The sequence below is a fragment of the Rousettus aegyptiacus genome, unplaced genomic scaffold (genome assembly GCF_014176215.1).
Source record: "Rousettus aegyptiacus isolate mRouAeg1 unplaced genomic scaffold, mRouAeg1.p scaffold_m13_p_4, whole genome shotgun sequence".
Taxonomy (NCBI): Eukaryota; Metazoa; Chordata; class Mammalia; order Chiroptera; family Pteropodidae; genus Rousettus; species Rousettus aegyptiacus.
The window spans coordinates 543,144-565,208 of NW_023416307.1; the positions used below are offsets into that span (position 1 = coordinate 543,144).

At 58.4% G+C, this 22,065-nt stretch overlaps 1 protein-coding gene across 1 annotated transcript in view; it reads left to right on the forward strand.

Moving 5' to 3' along the window:
• Positions 1-22,065, forward strand: part of C2CD2 (C2 calcium dependent domain containing 2) — a 45,545-nt gene that overhangs the window by 2,622 nt on the left and 20,858 nt on the right. The window contains exons 2-5 of the mRNA XM_016143437.2: positions 6,282-6,380; positions 15,986-16,105; positions 18,615-18,719; positions 20,601-20,723. Of these exons, the coding sequence (XP_015998923.2) occupies positions 6,282-6,380; positions 15,986-16,105; positions 18,615-18,719; positions 20,601-20,723 (447 nt within the window). The remainder of the gene's footprint in view (positions 1-6,281; positions 6,381-15,985; positions 16,106-18,614; positions 18,720-20,600; positions 20,724-22,065) is intronic.

Below are 22,065 nucleotides of genomic sequence, written 5' to 3' on the forward strand. Positions count from 1 at the left end.
GGAAGGTTTTGCAGGCAGGTAGGATCTGGGGAACGGGGCTCCGGCCGCCAGTGCGCCCCACACGCTCCTCCGTCCCGGGCGGTCCCATTGCAGCGCCCTTGGCAGCAGGGCTGAGCAGGCCGCCGTCTCGTCAGTGGGCGCCGTGACCCTGGCAGCCAGCCCCGCACTGTCTCTGCCCTCGCTCCAACTTGATCCCATTAATCCGGGATTAGGGTTGACCCTCCGTGCCCGCTCTCGGCCCGGAGTGCCAGGACTTAGTGGCTCCCTCTTGCCCGGCCCTGTCCTGGCACGGGAGGGGACCACTCCTCAGCCTGTCACTCGGGGGTTGGGGACGCACCGGAAGTGACTGAATCATATCCAGCATCTTTCGCGAAAGGTGGATGTCTCTGTCCAGTGGAGACGGTGGCCCCTCCCACTCTAAGTCTCACTCAGCTTTGGATTTTAAGATGGAAAGGAACCCCGAAGTCTTCTTTCTAGCTGAGCGCCTCGCTTCTCTGGGGGGAGACTGAGGCCTGTGAGCTGGAGAGACGTGCTGGGGCCCATACCTTGGCCGCGACCTCACGGTCTGTCTGCACTGCGGTCACCTTCCCCTGTGGGCAGCAAATGCGACTCTGAGGCCGCATGCTCCCTTTCACTGAGGTCCAGCAGGAGAGCAGAAACGGGTGCGATCGTTTCCCGCGCCATCCCTGCGAGGGGGCCGTTTGTCCAGGGGCCCGGGGGTGGCGTGACAGCGTGCGGAGTCCGCTTCGACCCTGGACGATGCGTGACCGTGGTGGCGCAGGCCCCCCGCGGCGTTGGGCCCCGCGACTCTGACCCTCGCTCCACACTCTTTTAAAATCGGACAGGAGGGTGAGCCACAGAGACACGAGGGGAAATCTTAGCTGCCTCGCCCGGCGCTCGGGGAGCGGGGCGCGAGCCGCCCCGCCCAGTTCAGACGAGGTGGGGGTGCCGGGAGCGTGCCCCGTGCCCCCCAGGGTCCCCGAGCCAGCTTCCCACGAGCGAGGGGCCACTGCACACACGCCGTCCCCGAGCCGGCCGGCAGTCAGGGTCCCCTCCACCCAGCAACCCCTCTCCACTCTCATGCCACAAGCACCCGATTCCAGTTGATCCGAGCACGGCTCACGGAGGACAGAGGGTTCTGGAATTAACCGCCTCCGTCGCTAGACTGGGCGCTAACACCCTGTCACCCAAAGGTGGCAGCCGGGGTTTCCCTTTAGTCGCCCTGCCTCCCGCCGACAGTCACAGAACGGCCGCGGTGACAGGCGGGCGCCCCCGCGGTGGTCCTCGCCCCCCGACAGCCGCCCGCGAGGCCCCGGGTCCCCGGTCCCACAGGAGTTCGCTGGCTCGGGAAGCCAGGCGCCTGTGGCCCGCGACCCCCGCTGGTGGTCTGGACAGCACTTCCGTCCCCAGGGCGACACTGTCCGGCCGCGTTCTGGACTTGTCTCGTGTGGGCTCCCCCGAGGCGGTTGGTTCCTCGAGTCCTTTGCCCCGGGATTTTTTCCCAGAGGAATGTTCTGAATGCAAAAGACGGAGACTGTGGGACGATTTACGGTGTTTGTGGGGAAAAAAGAGCCCGCGTGAACTCAGAAGATGTTTCTGGTGGCTCGAACTTGCATACGATGAGCCGCGACTTAAAGAGCAAAGGGACGGGACTTCCGTTTCCCTGGCGCGCGGGAAGCTTTGGGTGCTGCTCGCAGAAGCCCGAACAGCTTGACCAACAGCGGCAGTGGCCGCAGCATGAGCAGTCAGTTGGTAAGGCTGTGAAGGTGACCTTGGAGAAGGGCTCTGTACGGGCCCCTCCCCGCTCCCTCTGTGTGACCCCTACCAGTCCCCTGTTACCCAAACATTCAGGGTTTTCCCGAGCAGGACCTTCCCACGGGTCATTTCTTTTGTCTTGAGTGCATATTTAACCTTCCTCCTTGTTTAACTTCTGTAAACCTTTCAGGTCTCGGCACAAAGGTCCCTGACACTCCCATTCAGCCAGGATGCGGCCCTACCCCCACCCGGCAGCCTGCGCTTGTCCCCACATCACACTGGCACCTTGTGGTCACTTGCGCCTCATCAGCTCCCCACATTGTGAGCGGGGCCAGAGCCCTGTCTGTCCGGGCACAGCGCACCCACCCAGTGCCCAGCACCGGGGTCGGGGCGAGTGGCAGGGGCTGTTAGACACTTGTCGCCGATGGCGAGAAACAGTGACATTGTCATCACCCCATCTGGACACAGGCCTTCCCCGCCTGGGAGCTGGCCAAGCCTGGGCAAAACAAGCCGTTTAATGTGCTTTGTTTTTCACTTCTAAAGAATCAACATTAAAGAGGCTCACTGATGACTTTGCAAATTGTGGCTACGAAACCCAGGGACAGGCGCCAGTTCAGGTGGCTCTGCGCACTCGCCCGTTCTCCCCGTGAGACAGGAATCCAGGGGAAGGAAGAGTGGGTGTTGTGTTAACGAAAACACAGCCAAAGCTAACTTCCACTCTCGCTGGCCCTCGTGGGCTGCCGAGATGGGAGGGGACTTCTGGAGCCTGGAAGAGCCGTGTGCTCATTGCTTAGGCTGAAAGCTCTGGGGCGGTGTGGCCTCTGGCAACTCCTGACCTCTCTGCGTCATCTGTAGAAGAGAGTAACTCTGGGTTCAGTCTGGAAAACAGAACCGACTCCAGATGAAACGAGACCTATGTGAGGCATTCAGCAGATATAATCAATAAAGGTGGGCTGCGCTCTTGTAAAATCTCTTTAATACACACACACACACACACACACACACTTTACTGCTCTTAGGTTTATAGAAAAGTTGCAAAAATAATTCTGAATTGTCATGTATTCTTCACCTTGCCTCCGGTAACCATAACACAAGGATCAGAACCAAGAAACTAACATTGGCACAAGGTTACCATAATTTATGGTAACATTGTAACAGTGTAAGAAATCAACATTGTAACAGCATCAGATACTAACGTTGGCAATGGTCTTTAAGAAACTCGAAGACCTTATCTGAATACTGGTGTGGCGCGAGTATGCTTTTCTTGTTCTAGGGTCCCCTGCAGGTCCCAAGTGGCATTGAGCTGTTGCGTTTCCTTAGTCTCCCGAAGCCTGGAACAGTTCCCTGGTCTCTCCTTGTTTTTCATGACCTTGACTGGAGCGAGGTCATACAAAGCACAGCAGTGATGCGCCCTTTCTGTGTGCCGAATCCCAGGGTTCATCGTGTCAGCGTGACTTACGGCTGGGGACGGCGGCCCTGATCCCTTGGCTAAGTGGTTTCTGCTGGTTTCTTTCCGTCGCATGTCTCGTCTTGTGTCATTCCCTCTGGAGTGAACACCTACCTTGGGGAGGGACTTCGAAGCTGCACAAATCCTGTTATCCCTCACATTTCCGCTCGCCAAGTTTGGCAGCAGTCTATGTGACGCGTCTACGGCGACTACTTCTAAAAAGCCCTGCTTGTCCGTTTTGTTTTGTGCTCTCCTCCCGCGTGTGCTCATTGGAATTCTGCAGGAAAGAGCCGCCGCTTCTCCTCCATCCGTACACGTAGTGGGTTACATCAGTGTGGACTCGCGAGCATCCTGTTCTGTGGGTTCTAATCCAGTCCTGTCGCTATTCGTTTCGAAGCTTAAATTGCTCCCGTCTTGACCATGAGGAGCCCTTTCAGAAGTAGCCTTCCGTGGTCCTCCATTTAGACGACGCTAGATGGCTGGATGATAGGCAGCTGGTAGACAGATGACAGACAGACGACAGACAGACAGACAGCACTTCCTTCCTGATGGTGCCACCACAGGCGGCCCCGATGCCTTCTTCGAGAGAAGTGTTTCGAAACCGCGCTCCGGGCGTCAGCTGTGCCCACTGCTGCGGGGGTCTCCTCGCTTCTAGACCCTACTAGTGGGCAGAGCTGGGGAACATACGTGTGCACAGCAACTCCCCCGTGCGCACGCATCCGTATTTCGCGTCTTGCTACCTGTCTGTGTCTTTAAACCATGGCCTTAGACTGACCCCCTGGGCTCCAGGTCAGCAGCTCAGTTTGTTTCCTCTTCTGCTCCCCGTATTTTTAGCCCCCCCCCCCCGAGGGAGGCGTTGGATACTTACCGTCTGGACCGTATTCACCGACTCGCTGGACTCTAGCAGGGGCACAGAGTGCTCTCTGGACCGCCAGCCTGTACCCCGTGAGAAACGCACTCACTGCCCAGATGACGGCATTCGCGCCTGGTCCACCGCCGTTTCCCAGAGCGCCCCGGCCCAGCCCTGTGCGCACCCTCCCCTCGGGGCGCTTGTGCAGTTAGGTTCGTGTGTTCCAGCGGGGCTCCCCGCCGCATCCTCACTGAGGAGAGAATTCCTCTCACCCGGCGACCTGGGGCCCCGCCGTGTCCTGGGCTCGGTCCGCACGTGTGTCCGGGTCCCTGCGGGGTCCCTGCTCCGGCCGCTGATCCGGTTGCATGTCCACGTGCCAGCTCCACAGCTTGGACGGGGACGGGCGTGTAGTGTGTGCGGGGGGCCACCAGGGCCCGTCCCCCGCCTGGCTGTCCTTGGCCAGTATTTTCCCGGCAACTCCTGCCTGTTGCTTTCCCGCGTGGCTGTGCGTCTGGCTTTAGTGTGAGTGGGGTCGCGTCTGGAATGCGGGCCCTGCGGGCCTGGGGGTTCGTGGCTGGGCATGGTGCACGTGCTGGGCTTCCCGAAACCTGAGGATCAGGCAGTGGGAGGAGAATCCTTGTTTTACTTGGACACTTCCTTTCCTTGGGAGACCACCCCTTGGTCTTACCTTTCCCAGCAGAACCTTTTCAGGTGCTGTGGGTAAGAGGGCGCAGACAGCAGCTACCGATGCCCGGGGCTGGAGGCGACGTCCAGGCTGCTCGCGGCCATGGTGGCTGTCAGCGGGGAGGGAAGGCACATCGTTGCGCCGTGCAGCCCAGCGGCCGGGACCACTGCGGCGATGGCTCGGTTCCCCGCCTGGCACGGGGCTCCGTCCTGGGGGCTGTGCCCTCAGCCGGCCGGCCGGGCGCACGGACCCGGGACAGCACCGAGCTCTTGCCGTGGCCCCTGGCCAGCAGCCGGTCACGTCAGAACAAGTGCCCGCCGTGGAGGATGTCCGTGGAGCACCCCAGAAACTGCGATTTCATCACTCTCGATTTAATTCTCCCTTGATTTTTTGGGGGTGAGATAGGCATTGCTAAAACAGGGCGAGGTTAGAAGCATGCAAATGGGAACGTCCATGCCTCTTAGCTTCGTTTGGGGGTGTCGGGAATTCCTCCGGCCCACATGCACTGTGCTGCCAGGAGACCCCCGCCCAGTCGGGCGGGCGCTTGGACCCGGCCCTCCACGAACGAGGAGCTGTGGGAGCTGTGGGTGGGTGGAGGGGAGTTTTTCTTGAACTGCCCGATCGGAACAGGCTTGACTGTGAGGCACGGTCTACACAGGTCAGGAAGCCTTTAGGAAGTTTCATTCCAGCGACTTGTTTGCATAAGGGTTTGGCCTCTCAAGGGAATTTGTTTTTAAGAGCGCAGGACCTGCTTGGCTCTCCAAGCCCTGATTTGTTCTTTTACAAAGTCTCTGTCTTGTTGCCTCGGGGTCATATTAATTTAATTGCACATCTCACTTGGAGATTGTTAACTGCAGGAACCTAGTATAGACCGAGTTTACTGGAGGGGGGGGCGGTGTACAGAGCTGAGGACAGTTTGAACCAGGAGCCTCCTCCGAGGGAGGAGCTGGCGGCTCCCGAGGTCTGCGAAGCTGGCCTTCGGGGGCCTGAACCCTCTCCCTGGGCACAGCCACCAGGCTGGCTCATTTCCAGCCAAGGAATCTCAAGTTCCAGGGAGAGGCGGCCATCCCCTGGGGGTCCCTGCCACCCACCCTTCGGGCGGCGGGCGAAGAGAAGGAGGCGCCTTAAGGACGGGGAGCGGGGAGAGGCCCTTCCCAGAAACAGAAGCGGGGTGACGTGCCCTCAGAGCCGCCGTGCTCGGCCGGACCCCGGGCCCGGAGCGCGCGCCCACAGGCCGGTGCCAGCGCCCCCCGGGGAGCCGGGGCGGCCAGCCCGGCGTCTGCGGCTCTGTCCCTGCGTTCGTCCGCGTCCCATCTTTTCCCCACACCGAGCCCCGCCCCCGAGAGTAAGCCGGCCCCGGCCGAATTGCAGGTGCGTGACCTGCTGACATGTGACCGTCACTGCCACGTGGTCGCACAGACCTGACTGAGGGGAGCCATAGTGCGCTGTCTTAGATTTCGGGGCTCCAGAGCGACGACTTCACGGCGTTTCAGCTGCGGGCGCACCGCACGCACGCCTCTGCTCACCGAGTGTCTTCTTTCCAGGGCCCGCTGCTCCTGGCCTTCGAGGAGGACCCTCTGCAGCAGCCCCTGGAGCTGGAGGTGCGGCGTGTCTCGAGCGTGACCAGCTCGGCCCAGGACAAGGTGAGCAGGCTGTCGCCTGAGGCCAGCCTTTCTTTACCGCGGGGAGCCCGTTCAGAGCCGGTGGGGGAGCTTATTCTGTCTCAGAAGTATGGAAAATGCAGATCCGTACATTAAAAAAACCTGGCCCGCCAAAATGTGGTCCCTCCGTGTGATGGAGTATTATTCGTCCTTGTACAGGGATGAGGCTCTGACTCGTGCCACAGCGTGGATGAGCCTTGAAGACAGGGTAACTGAGAGAAGCCACACACAAAGCCCCACGTGTGTGACCCCGTGTATGCGACATGTTCAGAATAAGCAAAATCGACAGAGACAGATAGACGGGCGGTTGCCAGGGCCGGTGGGTGTGGTTTTTAAGCGGACTTGGACCGTAACTGCTCTGGGGGCAGAGCTTCTTTTGGGGGTGATGAAAATGTTCTAACGGTGATGGCAGTGATGGTTTGTACAACTCTGTGAAGTATATTTTTAAAAACACTTAATTCTGTAGTTTAAACGAGTGAGGTAGATGGCATGTGAATTATATCGCAATGACATGTATCCAATGGTATGGTGTGTGTGTACATATTCTGCAACATTGTGTATAGATTTGAGCTACTTAGATATTATGTAGAGTTCGTTTTACAGTTGCTAGCAACTCACAGCCCGAAATTATTTATTACACTGGTCAAATACCATGAATAATTTTAATGACTTTTTTAATGGAAAGTATCCGGGAAAGTGTCCTAAAAAATACTTTCTCGTAAATACGAAGCTTACCCTTGATTCTCTACACGTTGTGTTAGTAAGTTGAATGCATGCCGCTTAGCAGGTGGTGAGGGAGGGACACCTGTGTGACCCGCCTGTGTGACCCGAGGAGAAGCAGCGTTGCCAGCCCCGCCCCCCCGCCCCTCGCGTGCCCCCCTCTTCCCCGTCTCAGCGAGGGTGTCGCTTGAGCATTCAAAACGTGCATCACTTTATCCGTATAATTTAACGACAGGCTTTCGCTTCGCAGGCCGTGGCGGTTTCGAGGGTCACCCAGGCTGACGGAGGTGTCTCTGTCTGTTAGCTTTAGCCTGGGTCCTGGGGGCCCCACCGCTGCTCTCTGCATCCTCTGTGGATGGATAACCAGGTTGTTCCCTCTTTTTCTCAAGCGTGACCGAGCTGCAGTGGACTTGTGTGTGTGCTGTGTCCTTGCCCCCAGCATGAGCTCGGGCCCGTCCAGGGCAGGCGTGGGGCTGCCCGGTTGCCGGCATGCACACCTGGCTGGACCAGGTGTCCCGGACGCAGTCTGCAGAGTCTCGTCCTGGCCCCCTCTGCCCTGGCAGCCCAGGAGGGCTCACTCTCCCTATGGCCGTGCCCATCCTGGAGATGACCCTGGAACAGGGGTGAGGGAGTCTCTGGAACATAGTGGGGCCATGGGAGGAAACTGATGGCAACAAGCAGGATGCTGAGCCCAGTGCAGCCCGCAGAGCCGAAGGGCTGGGCAAGCAGGTGGTCCAGCGCCTGAGTTTCACAGACCGGGGGTGCGGAGGTGCAGACCCCTGCAGGCCCGACCCCGCCCTGCGTGGGGAGTGCCTCCCCAGGCCGCGCGCGAGCTCTGCTTTACAGGCAGATAGGCACTGTGCCCCTTCGTGGGAGCGGTTTGCTGTTTTCTGACACTGTCCCATTTAAGGGATAGCAGAGGGCAGAGGGCTCAGGGCTGGCCCGGAGGCAGAGAGGAGGGAACGGGGGCTGGAACTAGCAGTGGACCGCTTTTAAAGGTCCTGATGCGGACTGCCAGAGAAGCGGCCTCAGACAGTGGCTGTGTAAACTGCGTTTTAATACAGTTACAGAACCGTGCGCGCTTGTTAAAAAGCTGGAAGGAGTTTGAAAGTGTATAAACTTTATTTTTTAAAGCCTGCCCTCTCGTTTCCCGCACTGAGCACCCCCTTCTGCTCCCCCGGATGGGGCCACTGACCGCTGTCCACGGTGTGCTCCTGGAGGCTTTTTATCTGCGCAGACACACATAGTCTGATTTTGTATTATAAGTTTCTTCACAATTCTTGACTTTTATGTTTTCTTGGCTTGACGAGGACATGAGAACGTGTTATTGCCCCATCGTGCTATGGCTAGTGCTGTCCCGTTGGACAAGCTGGCTGACCAGTTGGGTGGACAGGGGCCCCCGCTGGAGCACGTGCACAGGATGCGGGCCGGCAGGCATCACCGACACTCAGCTCCACCGGACCCACTTTCCCACACCGCGCAGAGGCTCCCTGGGGCCTCCGCTCCGTCGGCCGCCGTCTGAGCTGGGATTGCTCACGGCACAGTGAGTCTCCTCCAACACACACAGTGGGTCTCTCTCTTCCGACACAGTGGATCTCTTCTGACACACACAGTGGGTCATCTCTGACACACACAATGGGTCTCTCTCCTCCAACACACACAGTGGGTCTCCTCCGACACAGTGGGTCTCTCTCCTCTGACACACACAGTGGGTCTCTCTCCTCTGACACACACAGTGCGTCTCCTCTGCCACAGTGGGTCTCCTCTTCCCTGCAACCCCCAGTTCTCCGCCCCCTGGACACCAGTCCAGTGTTCATGTCGATTTCAACACGGTCCCTTGGGGTAGCGCAGACCCCACAGGTTCAGGGCCCATCCTGAGGCCAGTCCCAAGTTGGGGCCCCCTGTACTTCTGACCGATTGGCTGTGAAGTTGGGGGTTCCCACCCCTCCCTGGGTTCCGTAATTTGCTAGAACAGCTCCCAGAAGCCCGTTGACTTATTCCTGCCCGTCGACGGTACAGGACTCAGGAGCGGCAAGGCGGACGGAGGTGGTGTAGGGCCGGGTGTGGGGCCGGGAGGGGCCTCCATCCCCCACCCTGGACACACCACGCTCCTAGCACCTCTTCATGTGACCAGCCCAGAAGCTCTCTAAGGGGTTTTATGTGGGGCGCCATCACGTAGACACAGTTGATTAAATCACCGGCCATCGGTGACGGAACGCACCCTCCAGCCTCTCCCCTGCCGAGTCGGAAGCAGGTGTCCGCCCTCTCCGCTCCTGTCTCTGTCTTGCTGGTGACCAGCACACGGGACGCACTCATCACTTGGGAGGCTCCATGGGTTTGGGAGCCGGGACAGAGATGGCCAGCAGCAGCCCTGCAGGGGTCGTGCATTTTCCCCGGGGGCGTCCCCCCCCCACACTCCCATGGGGAGCTGCCACCTGGCAGGGCGTCTCTGCAGCCCTGCGGGCGCCTGTCACCGGGGCTGGTCGTGCACAGGCACCCGCTCCGCCTGGGGACGGAGGGGCGGGCCGGCGTCCCGGGCAGCAGGGCAGCGGGGCCCTCTGCCGAGCCGTCCCCTCCAGACCCCTCTCCAGGGGCTCGCACCGCCTCCCGCCAGGTGGCGCTCACGTGCCCACACGCAGAGCACCTGCCGCCCACGCACTACTGCTCACGCCCTGGGAGAGGCTCGCTCCAGAATGTGTGACCCAGAAAACGGAAACCTTCGTTTCGATGGTGTGCGTGGTTCGCGGGCCACTCCGCCTCTGCCCGATGCAGCAACAGCCCCTCCCCGCGCGCCCCCGGGCCCTGCGGTCCCACGCCTGACTCCACGCCGGCGTGAGCTCAGCGGGCAGAGCGTGGAAACCCCGCGATCGTGAATCGGGGTTTGGGGGGAGTCGCACTGTGGTGGGCGTTCACCGAGACAGCTGTGCACTTCATTTAGGGAGCAGGGTCAGTGTCCCTGAACATAACGTTTATGTGGAAAGATGCCCCTTAAAGCCGGGTGCAATCTTGGAAAACGAGCGATGTTGGCTTTCTTGGTGCGGGGCCAGGTGTCGTGTGAAAAGCACTAATCTCTGTGTTCAGTGCAATCTGAAAATAAATAGAGGCTTTTAATGAATAATTGATCGTAATTTCAAGGCGTAGGGGAAGGTCTAACCCACTCAGCGTGGGGGCCGCTGGGGAGCCCAGGAGACACTGGCTGGATCCGGGCTCGTTTGGGGAGCTTCTCTCTGTAAAGTGCTGACCCCGCCCCGGCAGGTTGCGAGGGCGCCCACCGAGCAGCCCCCTCCCCGCTGGACGCCTGCGCGGCAGCTCCCCTGCTGCTGTTGGGGCGACCAGCCCTGGGCTACGTGTCCATTCTCGTTGTGCTCAGACACTCCGCTGCCCAGACAAGGATCCTGCCCACTGTACAGAGGAAGAAACTGAGGCAAAGAGAGGCCAAGTGTCTTGGCTGAGGCAGCCGAGGACTCCTAAGGAGGAGAGGCTGGATTTGAACCCTGTCGGCCGCCCAGAAACAAGCCCAACCACTGCACCACCAACAGTGCCTACGTTTTGTATTATTGTTGTTGTTGTGATCATTGTTACTGTTGTTATTATTTCACTTAAGCCTCCGCTCCCACCCTCACCACGGAAGGCGCGTGAAGAAAGGAGGGGAGGCCCGAAAGGCACCCCCGGCCTTTGCTTCCGCAGAGCCAGAGCTGGGCTGTAGGAACGCGGGGCTGGGCAATCGCACGGACTTGCCCAGAATCGTTGTGTGTCGGGCGAACCCCGCAGCCGGCATTGGGGTGCGTTGTGCATTGTGCGCACGTGGTATTTTCCTGTCGAAGGCTGTCTGCTACACCCTTACACACTGACGTACGCTCTGCGAGCTCCTGGGGTGTCTTCTGCTCTTTCCCGGCCATGGGGGGCCCCTCGGTTTGGAGGGGAAGCCTGGCTCAGGATCGGCCCTGTGTGTCCTTCTAGTTGCACATAGGATGCTCGGTTGACTTTTTTTTTTTTTTGCATGACTTGAAATTCCAGGTACTCCCTTAGCCTGGTATTTATGCTAACATGCCAACAGGTTGTGAAATTGTGTTGAACCAGATCTTTCCGAGGGCAGACACAGGCTCCTCCTGGGAGAGACCCCTCCCTCTGTGACCCAGGTGGAGGCAGCCCCGGAATGGGACGGGGTCTTCCGGGACGGCCACCTGCGTGTTCAGGTGACCGTGTACAGAACTGAGGACTGAGCAGCACAGCCTGCCCTCGCCTGGAGAAGGCAGGTGCAGCGACCCTCGGGCAAGCCATTGTTCCGTGTGTGTCGTTGACGCAGCGTGGGCCTCCGGGGTTGGCGGGACAGGTCGACCTGGCCCCGGATGGGAAGCACTGACAGCCGGCCTGGGAAAGAGCCGACGCCCGCCTGCCCTTCACCGTACAGGACACGCTTTGCCTGCCTTCTTTACGTGTACGAGTCGATGAACGAGAACTTCACGTTCCCGGATTCCGAAGGCGAAGAATGTGCGTGTTGAACCACATCACGTATGTCCCAGACTGCAGCGTCATGGAACCCGCCTCGGTGTTCATGCTAAAGACTGTCACTGGGGTCGGGGGGGGGGGGGGATACTCCTCAGGCACAATAAATTAGCATAACTACCCAGCATTCCTCGGGCTTGGCTGCCACATTGCTTCTAGCACTTTCCACCTCAGTCCACAGGGGACAGTTCCGTCTAAAAACAGTTCCATCTAAAAACCCATTGTCAGCCGTGTATTGTGAATGAGAGGTTAAGTAGAAGTAACCTTGTAGATGTTCTGGCAATATTTTGCTCTGTCGGATTTTACTGTTAAAACGGAGTCTCTGGTCCAGCGCAGAAACGGTACTTGGTAGCAGACCCGCGCCGTGTTAGCGGAGAGGGGGCTGGGAGGGGCGTCCGTTGGGAGCTCGGACCCTTGGCGAAGGGTCTTCCCTCCCCCTTCCTTCTGGAGTTCTTCCCTCGGGGTATTACGGAGGCTGATTAAAGTGAAAACTATGCCATGACATAAACCTTCTTCGATGCGTTTTCCTGGGCTGTGTTCCTAGTCCTTTTGGAGACACGAGGAATTAAATCGTGTCCAGTTCTCCGGGGTGTTATAAGGCAGAAAGGCGCCGAGGCAGCTGGACGGAGGCTGAACCGGAGAGGAGAGCGGGGGAGGTGCAGCCGGACGCCAGGTCGTCCGAGGCGTCCTGGCCGGCGAGCCGGCGCGGAGCTCGCGAGGGCCCGGCCCGAGGTCCTTGGCCCCGCGTGCGCACGGTGGAACCCCGCTTCGTGGTGAGGCTCATTTGCTCAGGATGTGAGCATCGAAGGACCCGACGCCGGGAAAGAGCACGGAAAGAGGAAGGCGGCGCCCCCGCCCCCTGCTCCGCGGGCGCAGGCGTGGCGCGGTCGATGCGCACGTGCTCGCCGCCTGGCGATGCCCTCGGCTGCTTCTCTCTTGGTCCTGGGAGTGACCCAGAGGTGCCCTGACCCCGTTACTTGTCAGCCTGGGTGCTCGTGGATAGAAGAGGGGTGCTGTGGAAGGTGACCTCGCGGGGTGACCTAACAGGGCCGGTCGTGGTGGGCAGTCACGCCCCGGGCACGAAACTTCTTTAGTGAAAGGTTTATCTGTCCCTTGGTTCTGTGCGTCTAGTTTAACACGCCTTTGAAACGCCTCTTTTCAGACCCCTGGAGAGCACAAGGTCTTGTTCCCCAGCCTGTAACCCGATCCCCACCTCGCCAGCCCGATCCGTACCTCCAAGTCATCTTCCTCACACGTGCAAAGGAGAAGCTCCCAACTGCCATCCTAGGAAGCATTTTTCTCAGTCTGTCGAGATCTTGCTTCCGGGTGTACCCTTGGTTTGGCTCAAACAGATTTTTATAGAAATTCCCCGCGAGTTCGGACATTCTCACGTCAACACGCTCCTTGAGGTCGTGAAGTTCTCTCGTTGGGACCCTCACCACGTAGCCCACCGCCTGTCACACGCCCTGTTCTGTGCAGAGACGGGATTTATCTGGAATGCGCGGTTCAGCCTCCTACTGCTCGATTTTGAAACGATTTGTATAATCGAGCAGTTCTTTGCTTTGGAAAAAAACATCTCGACCGTAAAGCAGGCGGCTTCGCGGCCCAGTGTTCAGCGGTGCTCACTCCCAAGCATTAGCACCTTGGGGTGCGGTTCTGGGGTTCCCGTCTATCCTTGGTCTCCCTGCCGATGGCAGGCATTGTTATAACTTTAAGTACCCAGTATCTCTTCACACTGCTCAGAGGGAAGCCCAGGTGTCAGGGGAGAAGCAGGCTGGTCATCTGGATGCTCTGACAGGTGGCCTGGCATCTTCAGACGGACTCCCCAGGAACGCGGTGCGTGTGGGTTAGGGAGGCTCGGGTCCCGGCCACGGCCTCTGCCTGCTCATCAGCATGTAGAGAGATGGCGGCCACTTAGGAAGGCTAACTGGCCGGAAGGGCGTGTGTACTTTCGCACCAGGTGACCCCCGTCTTCTGCTGTTCCAAGAGGGGACCCTTGGGACGGCGAGGCCTTGCCACTGTTTGCCTGGATTGAGGGAATTTAATCTCCGTTGCGGATAACACCTTAATGCACCAAAAGAAGATTACTTATTTTCAAAACCTCCTTTCCATTTTATTCTCGTCCATTTGACAAATGGGGCATTATTATTCTCAGGTGGCAGAGGCAGAGGCTAGCTGGGAAAAGGTGTGGCTTTAGTCACTGTCCCTCCCACTGGGCTCTTGGGGACGGTGGCAGCGTTTCGTTTGCCATAGTGAAATGTCGCGGCAGGATCAGATTGTCGTTTTAATTAGCGTTTCACGCCAAACATGGAAGGGAAGCCAAGACGCAGTCGATCTGTGTGACGGGTCTCATGTAGAGGGTCGGGCAGCCATCGGGCTGAGAAGACCCCCTGGGAGCATCTGTGAGAGGAACCTGTAGATGTCCCATTTTTAGTGACCTCACTTACTTTCTTGACATGTCTTAAACGGTGACTGGAACCTTTGGAGTCTGACATTCCAGAAATTTTTAAAGCCTTTTAAAGTCCGTTTGTTTGGTTTTCTGTTTATTTATTTGGCTTTAATCAAGCACCTGAGCCATCTGTGTGGCAAAGACCGGAGTAGTGGGGAAGCTTCTAGAAGCAAGGATCAAAGGGAAACCAGCTCCCTACTGGAGTTGGGGCGCTAAGGAAGCTGTCAGTTTTCTCGGCAAAATTCTAATTAGCTTCGTGTAGGAAATTCCAAAGAAATAAGAGAAGTAACGCAGTCGTCGGCTTTTTTGTGTGTGTTACGCACAAAAGAAGGCCCGGGCTGCCGAGACACAGCGACTCTCCTCGGTGCTGTGTCCTTTGTGCGCGTAACTCATCTGGCATCAAAATACTTTTCCTCTGAAAAGGGTTGTTTATAGAGCATTTATTTTTAAAATGAATAGACGACAGTCCTTATGCAAACATTTTTGTCCCGACCTCTGTGAACCCCCGAGATGCAATAATGTGATGAAGACCTCGTCACCGGTCCCTGTCAGCTGGCCCTCTGAGAGCCACTCACGAGGACGGGCGAGGACAAGGGCCGAAGCTGCCCGTGTCGAGGACAGGCAGGGGTTTCTTTTTTTAGATTTGCGCCTTTGAGGTCTTTTAGGGTGACCTTGGGAAATTGACCCCTTGCTGGGGGACCCCCGCTTGCAGGTCGGTTTTTATTGGAGGGGGCAGGGGGGCCCTGGGTGGGAGGATGCTGGTCGCGGGGAGGGAGGGGTTGGCCAGGGGTGGGAAGGGGGCGGGGAGTACGTGCTAGCCCGACTTCCTGCGTAGCAGGCCCCGGCACGGGAACTATTTTGATCATCTTTCTACTTGATATTTGAGATTCTCACAAACCCACCAGAGACCTAAAGAATTTTCTCTTCCTTCACAAGCGACGCCCTCCCGTGTGCGGTCGGCAGCTCCCCTGGGAATGCGGGGTCCGTCCTGTCCTGTCTGACTCGCAGACACTGGCCACCTGCCCGTCCCCCCCACCATCGTCTGTTCTCCCAGGCTGTGCACACCTGGCACCCCACCTGGAAGTCACCCATCCTGGGCTTGCCTGGCCTTCTGCCAGGAGGCTGGCTCGCCCGTCGTTGTGGACCGCTCCCCTGGAGGGATTCTGTGGCAGACACTGGGTACTCCTCTGTGTGGCAGCGGCCGTCACGGTCACCCCCCCTCCAGTGTTTTGTGACTCGTACTGGGAGTGTGGCCCGGTTCCTTCCTGGTGTGATTTTTCATCCTGTCCTATCGGACATTCAACGAGCTCGTCAGATAATTCTGTTTCTGTTAAGGCTGTGTGATTTCAGAGCTGTTTCATGCTTCCTAAATCATATTTCATAATTCATTTCGAATTATCCCCACATCTTTGAAAACCGCAATGGGTTACAACTTACTTGGACAGAAACAATTTCTTGTATTTTGGGTACATTTGTTATTTTTTACTCGTAACATCTATGACATTTTCTCTTGAAGGCTCGTTGCCAGTGAGAGAGGGTGGCTAACGGCTTTCACGTGTGTGAACGTGGAAACGTCTGGGGAACTTAAGTCAGCTGGTGTGGAGAAATGGAACAAAGCCGTGTTTAAAGAGAAAGCCTTCACGTGTGGGCGAGAGAGAGAGTTGCCCCTGAGAAACCGCCAGGAAGCCAAGACTGGGAATATGGTTTCTAGATTTCAGACTACGCATAATAGAAAAGACGTGAATCTGGATCGTTTCCCCGAGTTTGAAACTCTCAAGTTCTTGCTTTTGCTGACTTACAACGTCTCGGTGACTTCGTTAACTGAAATGGAGAGGGGTGCGGTGCAGACCCCCCCTCCCCTCAGCTCTGCCTCAGAAAGTCCCTCAGCATTTGTCGCCTTGTCCTCCTGCAGCTGGTGTCTTGTCACGTGGTGGGCGAGACCGTCGGGTTCCTGGTCAGCGCGGCACCAGCCTCGCCCGCGGACTCGGGGCGCCAGCAGTACCGTGTGCGCCTCTCCCCGTGCCATCTACAGGTAAGGCTGGGGGGCCGGCGCATGGCCGCGGAGGGGAGCAGGGTGTGAGCACGGGGCTGCGGATGCCCCGTTTTTATTTGCCGTTTGTTTCATAATTTTCAAACTGGAACTGTCCGTATTGTATCTGGGACGTGAAAAAGTGTATGCGACGTGTATGCATGTTACGTGCACACGCACGCACACACACGCACACGCACACACACACACACACATACGTATAACGAACGGGAGGTGCGGTGTTTCGCGGGCGCGTGATCGGGTCGGGGTGCTGTCGGCTGGCAGGACCGGGGGGCGAGGAGCAGAGGGCCCGTTCCGGCTCTGGACCTCCGCCGCCGCCCACGGCCTGTGAGGACAGCCGGGGAGCTGGGCCGCGGCTCTCCGGGCTTTGGTTTTTGAAAGACTCGACTTTAAAAGACCCCTTGGTATTTTTAGAAGTCAAAAGATGGCTGTTGCCATTATTTTTCAGATAATAGACTTATTATTATAATCATTAAAATAGACATATGTAATATACAACTTTATAACATATATGTGATTACATATTTCTATTCAGAATTATACATAACAATATGGAGACACGTAGTAATTATAACAGACTTACTAGCGAAACTTCTGGGAGAACCGTCAGATAACTGTCTCTCACGTTGACACGTCCACTGACTGAGGCTCCTGTTTAGCTGGCATGTAAAAACTGCACATTTCCGGGTCTGTTTTAGGGGTCACCGCCCTTGTGCCCCGGTTTCCTCGCCTCTGTCCTTGTGCTTGGCCCACAGGATTCCCAGCCACCAGGGAAGATGACATTCCAAATACTTTTCATACAAAGACACAGTTCTAAATAAGCAAACAAGATTTTCTGCTCACCTAAGTGGCTTTTTCCCTGAAACTCACCCCATCCCCTCAGGCTCACCCCAGTCACACTCCCTTTTTGAGTTGAAGAGGTTCGGTGTCTCTTGGGCCAGTCAGATGTTAATGCCTGCCGCTCCCCCCAGTTCTTAGGACAGTGTGACCAGAAAATAACCTCAAATTCTGGGACACATTTAATGCTCGTTTCAAGACTTGAGCGAGTCCAGCAACGACCCCAGACGTTAACGGAGAACGTGTCGCATCTGAGATGGGTTTTGCGCGTCGTTTTGGTGGCTCGGACACAAGTAACGCAGTTGTATCTTCGATCTCTGGCACAGTGTGAAAGCGGCCGGCGGGGTCCCTCCCCGCGCTGAGGCGACTGCTAGAGATCGGGGAATTATTCATGCTGCGGGCCGGAGGCAGTCCCGCCTCGCCTGTCCCCCAGATCAAAGGTGCAGAAAGGGGCCAGCGGCCATGCTCGCCGCCGTCACCCCGTGCCTGGCGGGGGTGACTCGGGGACCTGTGGCAATGAAGTTCAGGTCTGCTCGTCCTAGAGTTACGAGGGAGGCATCGTTTCTCTCACCTCTTGTCAGCGTGAGGCGAGCATCCTGAGCGTTCGGAAGTGCAGTCGGGAGCCGTCCCCTCCCTCCCTGTTGTCGGGTGGCGGGGAGGACGCAGACGTGAAGAGCTGAGACGTCTGTCTCTGGCCGAGAAGTGGAGGCCGGTGTATGAGCTGTGGCTGCCGAGACCGGCGGTCACAAGCTCAGCCCGGAACGGCACGGATGTATCACGTTGCCTTCTGGAGCTCCGGTGTCCAGCACGAGCCGAAGTCCCGGCGTCGGCAGCTGCCTTCCTTTCTGGAAGCTCTGGGGGGAATGTTTTCTTGCTCAGTGTTGGCAGAATTCGGCTCCTTACGGTGGCCGGACTGAGGGCCGGTTCCTTGCTGGCCGTCAGCTGCGGTGGTCCCCGCTTCTAGAGGTGGCCCCTGGAACCCTCCATCTTCAGGTCACATCTCCGGCATGGTCTTCTGCTTTCCTCCTCTGTTTTTAAGGGCTTATATGATTCCGCTGGGCTCGCCAGGAATTATCCCCCTTCTCGAGGGCCTCATGCTCATCACACCTGCAAAGCGCCCTGCTCACGGGTTCACGGGTTCTCAGTACTGAGGTGTGGATATCTTTGGGGGGCGGCGTTCTCCTGCCACGACAAATGGGGATCGCACTGTGCTCTGCGCACAGCCCGCGGGGAACGGGGGAGCACGGGCTTGGGTCAGGCGTCCCAGCTGCCTTTTGTGGCTTCTCCTCTACACCCTGGTGACATTCTCAGAAGGGGCGTACAGAGTCCAGAGAACTGGCCATTCAAAGGAGACAGCAGAGTTTTCACGACATCTGGCCTACCCCGCCAACCCTGAGGTTCCTCCCTGAGTGGTGGGTGGAGGCAGAGGAAGCGTGGGGGGTGGGGGAGGGACACAAGGCGGAGGTCAGAGGCGGTTCGGGACCCTCCTTCCACTCGAAAGCACACAGGATGGGAAGGGAGGCTAAGAAAATCAGTCGTCTGAGAAAATCAGTGAACCCACAAACGCGCACACGCGTGCACACGCTCACAGACGCACGTGTGTGACTGCCGGAGGGAGCCGCCCTGCAGTACCCCGTGTTTTTTCTTTTCAAAGCTGGAGCTCCGCATGAAGGAGGAGACGGAGGACATTCAGATCGGGTGGTCGTTCCTCAGCGAGCCAGGAGTGGACATCACGGTGCAGCCCAAAGCCCCGGGAGAGGTCCGTCCTCACGCTCCGATTCCCCGACCGGTGTGTGTGTGCGAACGCGTGGGGGTCGTGACGGACCTGAGCTGGGCCCGCACCTGGGCCCGCACCTGGAGTCACCTGGCCCCGTTAGGAATCCCGAAGCCGACCCCGCCCCGTGGGGGTAGGTGGGCCGGGACGGTTTTAAAGCACTGGCGAAGCTGAGGCCGAGCTGCGGAAGCCGCCCACGTTCTCCTTGACATCCTAGCTCCCCTGGCGGCCATCCGCTCGCCGCCCCGAGGTGCTTCGCCTGCGGCCGGGGCCGAGTCCAGCTGGCTCACGAGGGCGCGGCCTCCGCTGTCTCCCTGGCTTGGCCCGGGCGGCCTGGAGAAGCGAATCTGGGGGCCGGCGGTGGGCGCTCTGGGCCCTGGGGTCACCGCTCCCGCCTGCTGGAAAGAGGATGAGGCAGGTCGATGCAGAGACGCGGCCCCCGAGGCCTCCCCCGCGGCGGCGTTTACGATACTTCCTTGCCACTCTACCTTCTCTCAGACTCAAGTGCGGAGATGTCCCCACTGCAGAAACATGTGAATTCAGTAGTTAATTTGTCTATAAATATTTTAGCCTTTCATGCTTTGATCTAGCTATCCTCACATTTTTTTAAAAAGACTAATGAGTTTGATATATAATTCTTTTAGCTTGTATACATCAAAACTAATTTTTGGCCTGGCTGTTTAGTTACCCAGGGGGTGCCTATTAAGTATAGCGATGGACTCTGAGATGTGAGCACCCCAAAACTCATCTTTCACCCCTTGGTTCCCTCCTCTGTAAAGTGAGGAGGGATTGTGAGGGTTGAAAAAGATAAAAATAGATGAACCAGATGAGGTCCGTTCATGTCACAGAATGTCCTTCAGACACCAAAGAGGGTGACGTTCTGACGCCTGCTAGAACGTGGGTGACGCTGTGAGCATCATGCTCGGTGTGAGAAGCCAGACGTGCGAGCTGGCGTGTGGCATGCCCCCCCGCCCACCGTGAGACGTCCCACTGAGACAAGAAGCCGTGGTGGCCTCCTGGGGTGGGCCTGTGTGTGTGTGGAGGGGGGGTGACTGCTCATGGACATGGGGATTACTTTTGGGGGGGCAATGAGAATATTTTGCAATTAGAAGTCATGGGGTTACAACAGTTTGAATGTACTGAATGCCACTGAAATGCATACTTTAAAATGGTTAGTTTCGTGTTATATGACTTTCACCTCAGTTTAAAAAAATACGTGTATCAAGGGCACATCGAGGAGAAAGGCGGTGGCCGGGAGGTCGGAGGTGCAGGCCCTGGAGCCCGAGCCACCTGGGTTGGACTCCCTGGTCCCGGTCGGGAGCTGTGTGTCCTACACGTGTTAAGTCATGTCTCTGTGCCTCAGTCTCCTCATACGTATTAAACTAATACGTATAAACACATAGAATCAAGCCTGGCACAGCCAAAAAGCGATGTACACGTTAGCTATTAAAAGTCACTCATTTACAGTTCTTGGCAGAGAGTCGATTTTCAGTAAGTGGCCGGTTTGGTCTGTTTGTCGTGAGGAGGCCTGGCCAGCCCGGGGCTCTGGGTGCACCATGGACCAGATTCTGAAATCGGCCCCAGCCCAGGTGGGCAGGCGTCCAGCAGGGCCGCGGAGCCGGGGAACGCCAGTCCTGGAAGGGTCGTGACCCCTCCGTGGGGCGGGGGTGGGCTGGACCCCACAGCAGGGCACTGACGCCAGAGGTGACGAGGGACCCCGGAGGCCTGGCGCGGCCGGTGGCAGAGCCAGAATCACGGCCGCCACTCGGCGGGAACCGGGGGCGTGGCGGACGGCGGGCGGTCGCCGGTCCTCCGCACGCATGCGCCGTCGCCACACCAGCCGGTGACGACTCGTCTCTTCGGCAGGACCGGGCGGCGGAGGTGCGCGCAGTGTCGGAAGCGCTCAGGGGCGTTTTGAAGCACCTGGTTGGTCCCGCCTCCCCGGCGGTGGTTCTGAGCGCCAGGCCCGTGGACAGGAGGGACGCGCAGGTAAACCCGCTCGCGGGGTGCGGGGGCGGCTTGCGGGGTGCGGGTGCTGCTCGCAGGGTGCGGGTGCATGGGGTGTGTGGGCGGCCTGCGGGGCGCAGGGGTGGCTCACGGGGTGCGGGGGCGGCTTGCGGGGGTGGGGGGACGGCTCGCGGGGTGCGGGGGCGGCTCGCCGGCTGTGGGGGCTGCAGGGCCCCAGCAGGGAACGGCCAGCTCCCTGGAGAGAGCGTGTGCTTACAGCGTTCCTCCACCGCTGTGACAGCGAGATCCCACCAGCTCTGGTTGAGAACCACCATGGTTTCGGGGGTGAAGCTCCAGTTAGGGCACAGGGCCTCACATCTCCATGGGCTGGAAGGAGGAGGCAGTTGTCCCTAATTAGCCCTGAGACTCCTCCATTCAGGGGCTAAAACTCGACTTCACTGTCCCCCGCGAGCCTGTGGTCTTAGACCTCCTCTTCCAGGACCTAGGTACCGGGGACACCCAGTTAGCAGGGAGAGCGTGGCCACGAGGTAGGCAGAGTGACGGACAGACGCGGCACGGACACTCTGTTGAGCCCAGGCCGGGCACGGCCCGGTGGCCTGGCCTCCAGTAGCATCTGCCTCCCGTGGGCAGCGTGGACACAGGGGGTCCCCTGCGTGTGGCCCCCTTCGCCATGCCTCCCGCCTCTCCCCGCCCGGTTCTGGGACTCTCTCCACGCCTGGCTGGGGTGCTGCTTCTGTGGCTAAATGCTCGACCAGGACATTGGCCCTGGAGAGGGTTGCCGGGCTTGGTCTCTCCCACCTCCACTGCGGACCCGTCCAACTCCCTTTGCCTAAGGTGGATGAAGCCTCCCAATCACGAGCTCATGCTTTCACTGCGATTATGCAAAGCATGCCCGCATAGTCCCCGAGGGTGCTCCTCATGCATGTTTCCAGGATCATCCCGGGGCGTGGTAGGCTATCCATCTTTTTATCGGGTTTTGCTGAAGTCATTTTGAAAACTTTTCAATGATTTTCGGGACGCGGGCTCTCGGCGTCTGGGTCTCGTTAGGGCAGGCGGGCCCTTAGGGTGTGGCGTCCGCAGACAAAATCTGCTCGGTTCGTCAGGCATCGGTCGATCGCAGTGTGTCGTGCTGAGCTCTGGGCGCTGGGGGTGCAGGAAGGAGCCGCAGGAAAACAGGCGGGAAGAGTGCGGGGCTTGTCCTGTCCGTCCAGGCTTCCCAGGGGCAGTGGCCGGGTCGGGGTGCTCGGCCCCCCCAGAGAGAGGCGGTCGGGCCAGGCCTTCCTCTCGGCTGGCTGGTCTCTCAGACATTCTAGCAATGCCGGTGTATTTCAGGTCAGCGGTACCTGGCTGTTTTGAATATCAC